Here is a 16,804-nt window from a genome sequence, read left to right on the forward strand (position 1 = left end):
AAAATTCAGTAACTTGAATTTTTATCTATAAAACTGAAATTCACCAGGTGTTCCCACTTTATGATCATAAACATATTTCCAAAGATTCAATTCCGCTACCAATTTCTAATGATAGTTCAGTTCAGTTCAGTTACTCAGCCGTGTCTGACTCTGTGACCCCATGAACTGCATCATGCCAGGCCTCCCTGTCCATCACCAGCTGCCGGAGTTCACCCAAACTCATGTCCATCGAGTCAGGGATGCCATCCAACCATCTCATTCTCTGTCGTCCCCTTCTCCTCCTGCCCCCAATCCCTTCCAGCATCAGGGTCTTTTCCAATGAGTCAACTCTTTGCATCAGGTGGCCAAATTATTGGAGTTTCAGCTTCAACATTAGTCCTTCCAATGAACACCCAGGACGGATCTCCTTTAGGATGGACTGGTTGGCTCTCCTTGCAGTCCAAGGGACTCTAAAGAGTCTTCTCCAAAACCACAGTCTTAATGTATCTCTAATCTTTGCTTCCTGTCTTGAGAATACCTCTTTATTAATGACAAAGCAATCATTCAATTTTCAAGGCATGGAGTAGATGCATAATATTTTAAAATTATCTGTTAATTTAGAAAAACACCAGAGGTTTTCTAAAAGTCTTATTTTCCCTCTATTCCCCATTTGCTTACTAACACTAAGAAGCCCTATGATAAATTCTCACCTCAGGGAAAATTTCCAGATGCTGACACAAAAGGAAGGACATGAGAAGAATGACCAGACACAAAACCAGAAAACAAACAAACAAACAAACAAACAACTAAGAGTTGGACAGGACTACACAGATGAAATAATCACAGTATGGTCACCAGTGTGACGCCTGCACAGGTGGCATCCACTCTACCTTAACACAGAAAAACATCAATGTTCTTAGTGTTCAGAAAACTCCAATGGAAAGTGTTCATGTATCATTCCTCTACTGGATTTGTATCTGCCAAATGCTATAACAAAGAATAAACTTAACCCAGTTCATCAATGACTCCCGTTCAAGACCTACAAGGTAAATATCACATTTTCTCTTTTCCTGGCTTCACAGCTTCAGTCCTTTGACCCACTCATCCATCAGGCTACTCACCATCCTCTTTCCCTCCTCTGGCTGCTCTCATTAATACCCTTCTTGATGAAAGCCCTGACTAAAATGGTCTAAGTGAAAGTCATTTAGCCTAAAACGGAATGAACTGGCATGGGTATGTATCCTGGATACTGCTTCTTTTATTAATGCAATCTAAGAACAAATCTGCTCAAGTGGTAAACCATTAAGTGAATTGTGACACTTCAGAGAGCTTCTAGCTAAATGGCTGTTAATTTACAGACGGCCATCATCTATTAAGATGATGATATACAGCTGTCCCTCAGTATTCACAGCGGACTGGGTCCAAGGACCCTCTCCCCAAAAGGATACCAAAACTCACAGATCCTGAAGTCCCTTACCTCAAATACCATAAAATTCATCTCTAGATTACCTTATACCTTATAGGACTTCCCTGGTGGCTCAGACGGTAAAGCGTCTGTCTATGATGCAGGAGACCCGGGTTTGATCCCTGGGTTGGGAAGATCCTTTGGAGAGGGAAATGGCAATCCACTCCAGTACTGTTGCCTGGAAAATCCCATGGATAGAGGAGCCTGGTAGGCTACAGTCCGTGAGGTCGCAAAGAGTCGGACACAACTGAGTGACTTCATGGATGTATACCTTATAAGACCTAATACAATGCAAATGCTATGTGAAATAGTTCCTGCTTTTGGAAACTTTAAAAAAAAAATTTTCCTCTAGCCATTTCTGATAATCCACAATTGCCAGAATCCACAGATGTGGAGAGCTGACTAGCTGTCTATGACAAGATCCATTTTATCAATGTATTTCCTAATTATAAAGCATTCTTGGATAAACTCTACTTGGTATTAAAGGATGCCATTTTAACATATTATTAAATAATTTACTAAGATCAAATTCAGAATTTTCATTGATCTTCCTAATGTAAGCCTGTTTTATAACAGTTTTCCAATTTGGCTGTTAATGTCTAAGTCAAGTTTGGGTATTAAGAATTATGCCAGCTTCTTAGAATGAATGGGGTAGCTGCACTTTACAAACAATTTAAACCAAAATTTTCACGTGTTGCTGGTTTAGTCACAAATTTCCACCTTATACTCTAAATGTTAGGTTTTTCTTTTTAACCTAGATGAGACTCAACATCTATCTCTGTGGTAGCTGATCACAGGTGTGAACTGTCCCAAGTGCTCAGCATGGTGAGGTCATCTCAGATGACCCTTACAGTGAGCCACCAGAGACACCCTCCAAGATAACAGTAACCCTTCAACCTGGTGTGAATCCATCTAACTATACATATATCCATCTGATTATATGTTGTGCAACCTACGTTTCCCCAGCGTGCTCTAAAGCATTTTATTAGAGAGTAAACTCTGGAAATATCACATCTAAGCCAGTACACATTTCAAAACTCTATTTTCATTTTTTATCATTTAAATTCTAGAAGTGCCAACCAAATTGTCTGAAAGAAACCATAAATGATCAGCATCCCAGAAAAAAAATTCCAGTTGAAATACTTATTTCATTTTCAGTTCCACTAAGAAAAAAAATGCACTCTCACTGTGATGTGGAAATCACATCTGGAAATACAAGTATTTTAACAGTGAAGAAGGCAGCACAGAAAGCTTTAATTCTCCTGGTTTCAAAAGTTAACTGCAAAAAAGCAATGTTTCAAAAGTGCACCGAGAATATAACTCGACTTATATAAAATGCCTAGAGAAGGCCAATTTATAGCAATAAAAAGGAGAGCAATGGTTGCCAACTGGAGTGTGCATGGGGATTAACTCAAAGGAACATGACAGACGTTTACTGGGTGTTGAGAATATTCTACAACTGAGTTGTGATGATAACTGCGTAACTATGAATTTAATAAAACCAATGAACTGTGCAACTCAAGACTTCAGATGTGGGATTTTATGGTATCTAAATTATACTCCAATAAAGCCATTAGAGAAAAGAAGTGCAATGAGAGGTCAAAAGACAAGACTGGCACACCCAAGTTTGGAATAATATGCTCATGGGATGTCGAGAGAACCCTCTGCTACTTTCTTGCAGGTTCTAAAATCTCTCAGAAGTATCTATTGCTAATTACTTAAACCTGTCATTTAGATGCCTTAGAAACAAATGCTAGACCACATTTACTTGCCCACACTGTGCTTTGGAGAGGGTGAGAAGGGAAGGCAATCATTTTTTACTGAGAAAATTACCATGGGCCTGAATCAGGCTGAGCTCTTGCATTATTGTATTGAAACCTGAATATAACCTTATGAGGTAGGCATTATTTAACCCCATTTTACAGAACAGGAAAAGGAGGCTCTAACAAGTTAAGTATTTCATCCAAGATCACAGAACGAGTAAGCAATGGTGTCAAAAGTAGAATCCACACTGGTCAGATTGCCAATTACACACTCCACACACTCCACTTCCTCACGGTGGTCTGTGATGCCAAATTTACTCCTTACAAAGAGTCAAGAAAATAACAGAAAGTGTTCAATATGAAATATTTAGACATGAGAAGATTTCAACCCTCACTTCCCAAAGATGGGAATATCTTCTTCATCAAAATCTGCTTTCCCATGAACAACATGCTCATTTGAAAATATTTCAACTGAACAGAACACAAATTAAAGTGGCCCTCTATGGTTATGCCACTCTCCAAGAGCCATTTACAAACCTAACCCAGGAACAGTTAGTTCCAAGTGTAATAAACAATAGTGAACTATAAATTCACAAACCCTTTGGTTGGGCTGCTTTGTGTTTCTGACATAAAGATGCATTTCCTTTTGGCAGGAGGGCCTTCCTCTTCATCAGAAGAGCTTTCTACTGTTAGGTCAATGACATCCACTTTCTTCTTGCTTGGCTCATTGGCTACAGTCACTGCACACGGCTTACTGAGGACAGTTGAAGCTACATGGAGGGAACAGGGGGGAAAAAAAGTGAGAGGTGTAACACAAGCTCTAACCATAAGTTTTAAACTGTGCAGCACATCCTAGAGAATACACAGCCCATAGAGTCCATACTCGTCCCATGGACAGAGACTAACTCTCTAACTTCAGACATTCATCTATGAAACGACTGCTTACCTAGGAGACAGAGGGAGCACAATGCCTTGTGAGAAGACCAAAACCTCTTTCAGACGGCACCTGCCGAGTTATCTCCCCAGTACTGCCAGTAGATCTGTGTAGATCCTGCTCCTCACACTATCTCCCCCGGTGAGGACTCACATTATAGACAGACATCTGGAGTTAAGGGGCTGGTCTCTGGCCGTGGACAAGAGTATGTGGCTTTACTGGCTGTGTATTCTCACAGACATGGTAGTATGAAGTCAGAATCAAACACTTCCATTCTAACAAAGCAGTGGTGCTTGTATCAAAGAATACATAAGCTCTTCACCACAAGCCAGAACTGGATAAAATGCTCACTTTGATAGTATCAGTTGAAAAAAAGCCTAACTATCTCACTTTAACAAGTTACCCAGACATTCAAAGTTTTTCTTACCAATTACCTACTTAGGTTCTCCTTTCTGCCCACTTCCATAGTCTTACACGATATGTTAACTCACTATTTCAAAGAAAATATGCTCTACAATCTACTCAGTAGAAAATGCATGCTACTTGATCATGGAAAAGCAGTAGCAACTAATTAAATCACTATTTTTCTCACATATGAGGAAAACCTTAATCATTCCCACAGGTTTAGTAACAACACAGGAGAATGATTAATACTGACATAAAATCCTTTACTTTTTCCTCTCCTCCTACTCTGAACACCTACTATTCATTACGTTGCCAGATGTGAAACACAGTCAGCACAAAACTCAGTGAGTGGACTATATCAGATAAAAAGAAACTAGGTTCACCTACAGGTTTCAATTTCTCAGATGGCCCTGAATTTCCCCACTCAGCACAGACATCACAGGGAGCTGAAGGCTGAGCTAAGTGTAACTCAGGCTCATATTTCTTCCCACAAAGCAATGAGCTCTGAACTCACCTTTTTTTTTTTCAAACCAACTAACGTATGACCATCTTTCCCCACCCTCCATTAATGGAAAATGCAGCCTCTCTACCCACATGTCTACTTGGGGTTCCTCCAACAGATACTCTAAAAACAATTCTGAAAAACTATCCATAGAAATGTCACATAAATTTGCACGTTTTAACAAGCACAGCATATTAAGATGATTCTAAAAACTCCAAGCAATGTATTGGTGAGGATGTGGAGAAAAGGTAACTCCAGATGACTGCTGGTGGGAATGTAAACTGGTGCAACCACAGTGGGAAACAATACGGCAGTTTCTCAAAACACTAAATGCAGAACTACCCTATGACCCAGCAATTCCATCCCAGGTATATACTGAAAAACAAAACAAAAACACTAACTCAAAAAGATGCATGCTCATAAGAGCATTATTTACAACTGCCAAGATAGGGAAGCAACCTAAGTGTCCATCAACAGATGAATGGATAAGGAAGATATGGTGTGTACCTACAGACACGCACATGGACATTAAAAACAAACAAAAATTCTGCCACTTGCACCAACATGGATGAACTTGGACAGCATGATGCTAAGTGAAAAAAATCAGAGAAAGACAAATACTATCTGAAATCACCTATATGTGGAATCTAAAAAATATAACTAGTGAATGTAACAAAGCAGCAGCACACTCGCAGATATAGAGAACAGATTAGTGGTGACAAGTGGGAAGAGGGAAGAGAAGAGGGGCATTAGAGGGGTGGGGAAGCGGGAGGTACAAGCTATTAGGTTCAGGATAAGCTACAAGGATATGTTGTACAACACAGGGAATATAGCCAATATTTTACAATTAACTATAAATGGAGTATAACCTTTAAAAATTATGAGTCACTATATTGTACACCTTTAACTTTCATAATATTGTACAGCAATTATACTTCAATAAAAATAATAAGACAATTTACATGGTTATTTACTTTATATATGAAAAATATACTATGAAAAGACTGATTATAATGTGGTATAAACCTCTGCACATGTCTTATGAAAAATCATTTGGGAGAAATTAGATGTGTAACAATCAAAAGGTAAACTGAGCACCCTGAACTCCCAACAATCGTTCTAACGGCCAAGGTTAATGCTACAGATAACAACACACGAGTCTCACTGCTTTGCTCTCTGCGGCCATTCTGCACATACTTTCTATTTTTGGACATGGTTGGGTGGATACTTTCATAGCTTCTTTCTTCGGTCTCATTGGACACCAAGAACCATCTTCTTGGAATTTGATCTCGTCCACATCAGTACAGTCATTGAGAATTTCCATAAAAAGCCTATGAACCAAGTAAGAAGAACAGAAACATAATTGAATGGCTTTGCTCAAAGGTGAAATAACAAAGTAATACATTTTACCTTGGAGACAAAAGGTATTTTGTATTTTTTGTTTGTTTGGTGTTTTAATACTTCACACTTTACAACAACTATTATCACCTCCTTCCTCCTAGGCTTTATCTCCTTAACAGGCAACAGAAGAGTTAAGTGACTTACTGAGTATCAGTCTAAAAATCAGTGGTTAAACAAAAACAGACACAACTGGAACATTCTTGCTGGGACTTGCAATAAACAAACAACCCTCAACATAACGCATGAACCAAACACAAAAATTACTGTCCAAAATATAACATATAAGATTATCAAGAAAAAAGGATCACAGGGATGGGGAAAGGAGGCAGAAATAGGGACATCGAAGTCTTAATAAATTTAAAATAACTCAGCATATAAATTATGTTACAGGATCAAAATGAAATTGGAAAACAACTTCAGAAAAATATATGGAAATTACACAGAACAACTCATGACTCAAAGATAATATTAAAACACTCAGGAAGTATTTTGTACTGAATGGAAATGAAAATATACTAAAATCTGTAGAAGGTAGTTAAAGCCGTACAATTTTCCATTAAAAAAGGATGCAAATCAAGAATCTCACCTTCTAACTAAACAGAACTAGAAAAAAGTAAATTAAAGTGGCAATAAACCAGAGAAGGAAAATAACAAAGAACATAAACAAAATAGAGAAAAAACAAAGAAACCAAATGCAGGTACTTTAAGATCAATAAAAACTGACAAACTTCTAGTCAGACTTAGACTTACTCAAAAAGCAATAGATAACAGAAGGAACCTGTGTCTGTTAAAGAAACTGAATTTGTAAAAAACTTTACCACAAAGACAATTCTAGGCCCAAATGTCTTCAGTAGGAAATTCTACCAAATATCTGAGGAGACACAGTATGACTTTCCAGCTCACCTATAATGCCAGCATTGTGTGGGTGCTCAGTTGCCCAGTTGAGTCTGACTTTGCAACCCCATGAACTGGGGCCCACCAGGCTCCTCTGTCCATGGGATTTCCCAGGCAAGAATACTGGACTGGGTTGCCATTTCCTCCTCCAGGGCATCTTTCCTACCCAGGGATCGAACCCACATCTCTTGTGTCCCCTGCACTGGCAGGCGGGTTCTTTAACACTGCACCGCCTGGGAAACCCCATAAGGCCAGCATTACTCTGATAGTAAAAACAGACAATACAGGAAAACAGACCACTCTCTCTCATGAATTTAGCAAAACAAACCCAACAATAAATATAAAACATAGCAAATCATGACCAAGTGGGGTTAGAATGAAAGGTTAGTTTAATATTTGAAAATCAATCAATGCAAATCATCATGCAAACAGAGTAGTCAGTTTAAGACAGCAAGACAAAAATATAAAAGGCATCTAAATTAAAAAGCAAGTAAAAACTGCCTTTATTCACAAATTATTAACTTTTCTATACAGAACATTCTATGTTCTCCGTAATGCAACTAGAACTACAAAATGCATTGAGCCGAGTTTCAAGATAGACAAAAATCAACTAAATTTCCATATAACAAGCAGAAATTAATATAAAAACTAATACCACATCAAACATGAAATAATGGGATAAATCTGACATAAGGCACACAAGACCAATCAACTACCAAGTATTACTGAGACCTAATTAATGAACAGTATGAAAAGGCAAAAAGATAGGATGCTGAAAGATAAATTCCCCAGATTGGTAGGTGCCCAAAATGCTACTGGAGATCAGTGGAGAAATAACTCCAGAAAGAATGAAGGGACGGCGCCAAAGCAAAAACAACACCCAGCTGTGGATGGGACTGGTGATAGAAGCAAGGTCCAATGCTGTAAAGAGCAATACTGCATAGGAACCTGGAATGTTAGGTCCATGAATCAAGGCAAATTGGAAGTGGTCAAACAGGAGATGACAAGAGTGAACATCGACATTCTAGGAATGAGCGAACTAAGATAGACTGGAATGGGTGAATTTAACTCAGATGACCATTATATCTACTACAGCGGGCAGGAATCCTTTAGAAGAAATGGAGTAGCCATCATGGTCAACAAAAGGGTCCGAAATGCAGTACTTGGATGCAATCTCAAAAACGACAGAATTATCTCTGTTAGTTTCCAAGGAAAATCACAGTAATCCAAGTCTATGCCCCGACCAATAACACTGAAGAAGCTGAAGTTGAACAGTTCTATGAAGACCTACAAGACCTTCTAGAACTAACACCCAAAAAAGATGTCCTTTTCATTAAAGGGGATTGGAATGCAGAAGTAGGAAGTCAAGAAACACCTGAAGTAACAGGCAAATTTGGCCTTGGAATACGGAATGAAGCAGGGCAAAGGCTAATAGAGTTCTGCCAAGACAGCACACTAGTCATAGCAAACACCCTCTTCTAACAACACAAGAGAAGACTCTACATGTGGACATCATCAGATGGTTGACACCAAAATCAGATTGATTATATTCTTTGCAGCCAAAGGTGGAGAAGCTCTATACAGTCAGCAAAAACAAGACCGGGAGCTGACTGTGGCTCAGATCATGAACACCTTATTGCCAAATTCAGACTGAAATTGAAGAAAGTGGAGAAAACCACTAGACCATTCAGGTATGACCTAAATCAAATCCCTTATGACTATACAGTAGAAGTGAGAAATAGATTTAAGAGACTAGATCTGACAGAGTCCTGATGAACTATGGATGGAGGTTTGTGACACTGTACAGGAGACAGGGATCAAGACCATCCCCATGGAAAAGAAATGCAAAAAAGCAAAATGGCTGTCTGAAGAGGCCTTACAAATAGCTGTGAAAAGAAGGGAAGTAAAAAGCAAAAGAGAAAAGGACAGATATACCCATTTGAATGCAGAGTTCCAAAGAATAGCAAGGAGAGCTAAGAAAGCCTTCCTCAGTGATCAATGCAAAGAAATAGAGGAAAACAACAGAATGAGAAAGAATAGATATCTCTTCAAGAAAATTAGAGATACCAAGGGAACACGTCATGCAAAGATGGGCTCAATATGTGCAGAAATGGTAGGGACTTGACAGATGCAGAAGATATTAAGAAGAGGTGGCAAGAATACACAGAAGAACTGTACAAAAAAAATCTTCACGACCCAGATAATCACGATGGTGTGATCACTCACCTAGAGCCAGACATCCTGGAATGTGAAGTCAAGTGGGCCTTAGAAAGCATCACTACGAACAAAGCTAGTGGAGGTGATGGAATCCCAGTTGAGCTCTTTCAAATCCTGAAAGATGATGCTATGAAAGTGCTGCAACTCAATATGCCAGCAAATTTGGAAAACTCAGCAGTGGCCACAGGACTGGAAAAGGTCAGTTTTCATTCCAATCCCAAACAAAGGCAATGCCAAAGAACGCTCAAACTACCGCACAATTGCACTCATCTCACACACTAGTAACGTAATGCTCAAAATTCTCCAAGCCAGGCTTCAGCAATACATGAACCGGTTTTAGAAAAGGCAGAAGAACCAGAGATCAAATTGCCAAAATCCATTGGATCATCGAAAAAGCAAGAGAGTTCCAGAAAAACATCTATATCTGCTTTATTGACTATGCCAAAGCCTTTGACTGTGTGGATCACATTACTGTGGAAAATTCTGAAAGAGATGGGAATACCAGACCACCTGAACTGCTTCTTGAGAAATCTGTATGCAGGTCAGGAAGCAACAGTTAGAACTGGACATGGAACAACAGACTGGTTCCAAATAGGAAAAGAAGTACATCAAGGCTGTATATCGTCACCCTGCTTATTTAACTTATATGCAGAGTACATCATGAGAAAAACTGGACTGGAGGAAGGACAAGCTGGATTGCCAGGAGAAATATTAATAATCTCAGATATGCAGATGACACCACCCTTATGGCTGAAAATGAAGAACTAAAGAGCCTCTTGATGAAAGTGAAAGAGGAGAGTGAAAAAGTTGGCTTAAATGCACTGGAGAAGGAAATGGCAACCCACTCCAGTGTTCTTGCCTGGAGAATCCCAGGGACGGGGGAGCCTGGTGGGCTGCTATCTATGGGGTCGCACAGTTGGAAACGACTGAAGTGACTTAGCAGCAGCAGCAAAGCTCAACATTCAGAAAACTAAGATCATGGCATCCGGTCCCATCACTTCATAACAAACAGATGGGGAAACAGTGGAAACAATGTCAGACTTTATTTTGGGGGGCTCCAAAATCACGGCAGATGGTGACTGCAGCCATGAAATTAAAAGACGTTTACTCCTTGGAAGGAAAGTTATGACCAACCTAGACAGCATATTCAAAAGCAGAGACATTACTTTGCCAACAAAGGTCCGTCTAGTAAAGACTATAGTTTTTCCAGTGGTCATGTATGGATGTGAGAGTTGGACTATAAAGAAACTGAGTGCCAAAGAATTGATGCTTGTGATCTGTCATGTTGGAGAAGACTCTTGAGAGTCCCTTGGAATGCAAGGAGTTCCAACCAGTCCATCCTAAAGAATATCAGTCCTGGGTGTTCACTGGAAGGACCGATGTTGAAGCTATAACTCCAATACTTTGGCCACCTGATGTGAAGAGATGACTCATTTGGAAAGACCCTAATGCTGGGAAAGATTGAGGGCAGGAGGAGAAGGGGACGACAGAGGATGAGATGGTTGGATGGCATCACCGACTCAATGGACATGGGTTTGGGTGGACTCCGGGAGTTGGTAATAGACATGGAGGCCTGGCGTGCCGCAGTTCATGGGGTCGCAAAGAGTTGGACATGACTGAGCAACTGAACTGAATTAATCAACAGATATATACCATGTTCATAGATTAAAAGACTCAATATTGTGAAGTCACCCTTAATTGATCTACAGATTCAACATTATACAAGTAAAAAAAAAACAGGTTTTTTCCCTAATTGACAAGCTCACTCTAAAATGTGCAATGAAATGCAAAAGATCTATAATTGCCAAAATAATTTTAAGAAAGAAAGAAATTAGAAGTCTATTACTCTGATTTCAAGACTGTGCAATATTGACATAAACATATACAAGTCAACAAAATAAAATTCAAAGATGAACCCACACACATATGGCAAACTGATTTTTGAAAAAATAATGCGAAGATGATGCAGTGAGTAAAAGCCAATCTCTTCAACAAGTGTGGCAGAACAACTGCATGACCATATGCCGGAAAGAAAAATGAAGCTAAAACCTTGATTTTTATCTCACACCATATACAAAAATTAACTTGAAACAGACAAGACATCTAAGTGTAAAATGCAATGAAAAGACTTCTAAAGGAAGCAAGGAGAAAATCTTTGTGACCCTGGGTTAGGGCAAAATATCTTAGTATGATATCAAAGGCATAGGACATAAAAGAAAACCCTGATAAACTGGCCTTAATCCAAGAACTATTGCTCTTTGGAAGACACTGTTAAGAGAGTAAAAGGAGGATAAGGCACAAAACATTGTAAAATTACATTATCTGATAACAGGTCGTACATCCACTATATGTACAGAATTATCAAAACTCAGTAATATGAAAACAAAGAACCCAACTGAAAAGTGAGTGAAAATTTAAGCAGTCACTTTACCAAAGATAACACAGAGATGGCAAATCGACACACAAAAAGATGTTCAGTATAGAAATAAGGGAAATGCAAATCCCTTCTTTGCATTAAATTAAATCCACAATGGAGTACAACCATGTATCAGTAGATTGTCTGAAGTTTAAAAAACTAACAATACCAAATGTTGATCAGACTGTGGAGTAACTAGAACTCTCATACACTGCTATTGGGAATACAAAATAGTACATCACATTGGAAAACAGTTTGGTAATTTACTGAAAAATTAAGCATATGCCTAGCATGTGACCAGGGATTCCACTCTGAGTACTTACCCAAGAAAAATTAAAACATCAGAACGAAGACTTGGACATGAATGTTGTTAGCAGGTTTATTTGCAAGACTCCAAGCCAGAAACAACCCATCAACAAGTGAACTGATAAAACTGTGGGCTATCTGTGCAATGGATGCTACTCAGCAATAAAAACGAACTACTGGTACCTACAGCAATGTGGACAGACTTCAACGGCACTGAATAAAAATAAGTCAGACAAAGGAATGCACTCTATGATGCCATTCATGCACAACTCTAGAAAATCCAGAACAATCTATAGAAACAGGAAGCATATTAGTATTTGAGGAAATAGAGAAAGGAAGAGATGAAAAAGATACATGAGAAAACTGCTGTTATTGTTCAGTTGCTAAGTTGAGTCTGACTCTCCGTGACCACAAGGACTGTATGTAGCACATCAGGCTCTTCTGTCCTCAACTATTTCCCGGAGTTTGCTCAAATTCGTGACTGAGTTGGTGATGCTATCTAACCATCTCATTCTCTGCCACCCCCTATTCCTTTCCCCTTTAATCTTTCCCAGCATCAGGGTCTTTTCCAATGAGTTGGTGCTTTGCATCAGGTGACCAAAGAATTGAAGTCCGAGCTTCAACAGTGAATACTAAAGCCTCAGCAACAGTCCTTTCAATAAATATCCAGGGTTGATTTCCTTCAAGATTGATTGGATTGATCTCCTTGCAGTACAAAGGACTCTCAAGAGTCTTCTCCAACACAACTCAAAAGCATCAATTCTTTGGTGCTCAGCCTACATTATGGTCCAACTTTCACATCTGTAGGTAGCTACTGGAAAAACCACACCTTTGATTGTACAGACCTTTGTCAGCAAAGTGATGTCTCTGCTTTTTATTAATAATATGCTGGCTAGGTTTGTCACAGTTTTCCTTCCAAGGAACAAGACTCTTTTAATTTCATGGTTACAGTTAATATCCAGAGTGATTTTGGAGCTCAAGAAAATAATATTTGTCACTGCTTCCATTCTTCCCACTTCTATTTGCCATGAAGTGATGAGACCAGATACCACAATCTTAGTTTTTTGAATGCTAAGTTTCAAACCAGCTTTTCCACTCTCCTCTTTCACCTTCATCAAGAGGCTCTTTAGTTACTGGTTCACTATTAGAGTGCTATCATCTGCATATCTGAGGTTACTGATATTTCTCCCAGCAGTCCTGATTCCAGTTTGTGATTCATCCAGCCTGGCATTTCACATGATGTACTATGCGTATAAGTTAAATAAAATGGGTAACAACATATAGTCTTGTTGTACTCCTTTCCCAATTTTGAAACAGTATGTTGTTGTAACTGTTGCTTCTTGACCCACACACAGGTTTCTCAGCAGACAGGTAAGGCGGTCTGGTACTTCCACCTCTTTAAGAATTTTCCATAGTTTTTTTTGTGATCCACACAAAGGCTTTAGCATAGTCAATGAAGAAGTGGATGTTTATCAAGAACTAAACATGTTTGCTTTCTCCATAATCCAACAAATGTTGGCATTTTGATCGCTAGTTCCTCTGCCTCTTCAAAACCCAGCTTGTACATCTGGGAGTTCTCAGTTCAAGTACAGCTGAAGCCTAGACTGAAGGATTTTGAGCATAACCTTGCTAGCATGTGAAATGAGAGCAACTGTATAGTGGTATGAACATTCTTCAGCATTGATCATTTTTGGGATTGGAATGAAAATTAAACTTTCAATCCCGTGGCCACTGATGAGTTTTCCAAGTTTGCTGACATAATGGTGCAGCACTTTACTAGCATCACCTTTTAGCATTTTAAAAAGCTCAATTGGATTTCCCTCACCTCTAGTAGCTTTCTTCATAGTAATGTTTCTTAAGGCCCACTTGATTGTACACTCAAAGATGTCCAGCTCTAGGTGAGTGATTGCACCATCATGGTTATCTGGGTCATTAGGACCTTTTTTGCATAGTTCTTCTGTATATTCCTGCCACCTCCTCTTAATCTTTTCTGCCTGTCAGGTGCTTACCCTTTCTGTCCTTTCTCATGCCCATCCTTGCATGAAATGTTCTCTTGATCTCTCCAATTTTCTTGAAGAGATCTCTAGTCTTTCCCATTCTGTTGTTTTCCTCTATTTTTTTTGCATTGTTCATTTAAGAAGGCCTTCTGATCTCTCCTTGCTATTCTCTGGAACTCTGTGCTCAGCTGGGTCTATCTTTCCCTTTCTCCCTTGCCTTTAACTTCTTTCCTTAGGTTATTTGTAAAGCCTCCTTGGACAACCACTTTGCCTTCTTTCATTTATTTCTCTTGGGGATGGTTTTGGTCACTGCCTCCTGTACAGTGTTATGAACTTCCATCCATAGTTCTTCAGGCACTCTGTCTACCAGACCTAATCTCTCAAATCTATTTGTCACATCCACTATATAATCATAAGGGATTTGATTTAGGTCATAACTGAATGGCCTAGTGGTTTTCCCAACTTCAATTTAAGCCTGAATTTTTCAATAAAGAGCTCATAATCTGAGCCAGTCCACTTCAGGTCTTGTTTTTGCTGACTGTATTGAGCTTCTTCATCTTTGGCTGCAAAGAACAATCAATATGATTTTGGTATTGACCATCTGGTGATGTCCATGTGTAGAGTCATCTCTTGGGTTGTTGGAAAAGGGTGTCTGCCACAATCAGTGTGTTCTCTTAACAAAACTTTGTTGGCCTTTGTCCTGCTTCATTAGGGGCTTCCCTGGTGGCTCAAGTGGTAAAGAATCTGCCCATAATGCAGGAGACCTGGGTTTGATCCCTGGGTCAGGTAGATCCCCTGGAGAAGGGAATGGCTACCCATTCCAGAATTTCTTGCCTAGAGAATTCCACGGACATACTTCATTTTGTACTCCAAGGCCAAAGCTGCCTGCTAGTTCGGCTATCTTTTAACTTTCTATTTCTGCATTCCAATTCCTTACGATGAAAAGCATATCTTTTTTTACTATTAGTTCTAATAAAGTTTATAGGTCTTCATAGAACTAGACAACTTCAGTTTCTTTGGTGTTAAGTATTTAGTGCACAGACTTGGATTACTGTGATGATGAAGGGTCTGCCTTGGAAACGAACCGAGATCATTCAGTCCTTTTTGAGACTGTACCCCAAATATTGCATTTCAGATTCTTTTGTTGACTATGAGGGCTACTCCACTTCTTCTACAGATTCTTGCCCACAGTAGTAGATATAATAGTCAGCTGAAAATTCATATTCCTAAAATGTCAATGTTCAATCTTACCATCTTCTCCTGGACCATATACAATTTACCTTGATTCATGGAACTAACATTCCAGGTTCCTCTGCAATATTGTTCTTTATAGCATCGGACTTTGCTTTTACCACCAGACATATCCGCAGCTGAGTGTTATTTCTGCTTTGGCCCAGCTGCTTCATTCTCACTGGAGCTATTAGTAACTGCCCTCCACTCTTCCCCAGTAGCATACTGGACATCTTCTGACCTGGAGGGGGCTCATCTTCCGGCATCCTATCTTTTAGCCTTTTCATACTGTCCGTGGGGTTCTCCAGGCAAGAATACTGGAGTGGGCTGCCATTTTCTTCTCCAGCCACCTTGCTTCCCAGGTGGCTCAGTGCTAAAGAATCCACCTGCAAATACAGGAGCCACAGGTTTGATCCATGGGTACAGAAGATCTCCTGAGAAAGAAATGGCAACTCATTCCAATAATTTTCCCTAGAAATCCATGGAGAGAGAAGCCTGGTGAGCTACAGGCCATGGAGTCCCAAAAGAATTGAGAAAACTTCAGGTGTGACAGATATATTTATCATATTTTAATGATATTTCAGGTATATACTGGGTCAGAATGTATCAAATTGCACACTTTAAACAGGGATAGTTCTTCTACCACAATAAAACTGATAAAAATGAATGAAGGAAAACACTACCTTCCTTAGAAATGTAAAACTTTAAATATGTATTTCCCCAATTATATGAAAAACAAAATTTCAATCAAAATCAAAACAAGATTTGTGTAATTTAAGAATACTTTCATTCAGGTGAATATGGCCAACTCCAATGATGGTCAAGAAAATTCTGATTCATATGGCCAAAGAGATATTAATACATAACAAAAATCCAATAATTAAAAGTTTTACAGAGATCAATACTTTGATCAACGGCACAAATAATAGCACAGAAATGACACTTGTGTATAAAAATGTTTCAAATGATGGAGGCAGTGTCCTAAGCCTATGAAGAGATAATATTCATTAAGTGTTGGTGAGACTACCGACCAACAATCAGGTAGGGGGTAGTAATGCGAATACATACTCCCTACCATCAGTTTCTTCCCCACCCCCAGTTCTCTTCACATAGTTTCATTCTTTACTTTCACAGCACTTAACATTTACTTCACAATTCTTTATTGTCTCCATTTTAGACCTGACACATGGCTAGTATTTAATATGTATTATGCTGAAAGAATTCATGAAGGAATGCATAACAGAATAAAGAACTGCATGAATGAAAGGAGGGAAAATGACATCTTGAAGTTTCTG

At 39.1% G+C, this 16,804-nt stretch overlaps 1 protein-coding gene across 10 annotated transcripts in view; it reads right to left on the reverse strand.

The window, feature by feature from the left end:
• PIAS2 (protein inhibitor of activated STAT 2) overlaps window positions 1-16,804 on the reverse strand; it is a 104,876-nt gene that overhangs the window by 16,735 nt on the left and 71,337 nt on the right. For all 10 annotated transcript variants that reach the window (XR_008706602.1, XR_008706601.1, XM_055559325.1 and 7 more), the window contains 2 exons: window positions 6,246-6,379; window positions 3,806-3,977 (listed from right to left, as the gene is read on the reverse strand). Coding sequence is in view for 8 of the 10 variants with exons in the window: in XM_055559325.1 (XP_055415300.1) it covers window positions 3,806-3,977; window positions 6,246-6,379 (306 nt within the window). In the remaining 2 variants the exon portion in view is untranslated. The remainder of the gene's footprint in view (window positions 1-3,805; window positions 3,978-6,245; window positions 6,380-16,804) is intronic.

This window comes from Bubalus kerabau, chromosome 21, assembly GCF_029407905.1.
Source record: "Bubalus kerabau isolate K-KA32 ecotype Philippines breed swamp buffalo chromosome 21, PCC_UOA_SB_1v2, whole genome shotgun sequence".
Lineage (NCBI taxonomy): Eukaryota > Metazoa > Chordata > Mammalia > Artiodactyla > Bovidae > Bubalus > Bubalus kerabau.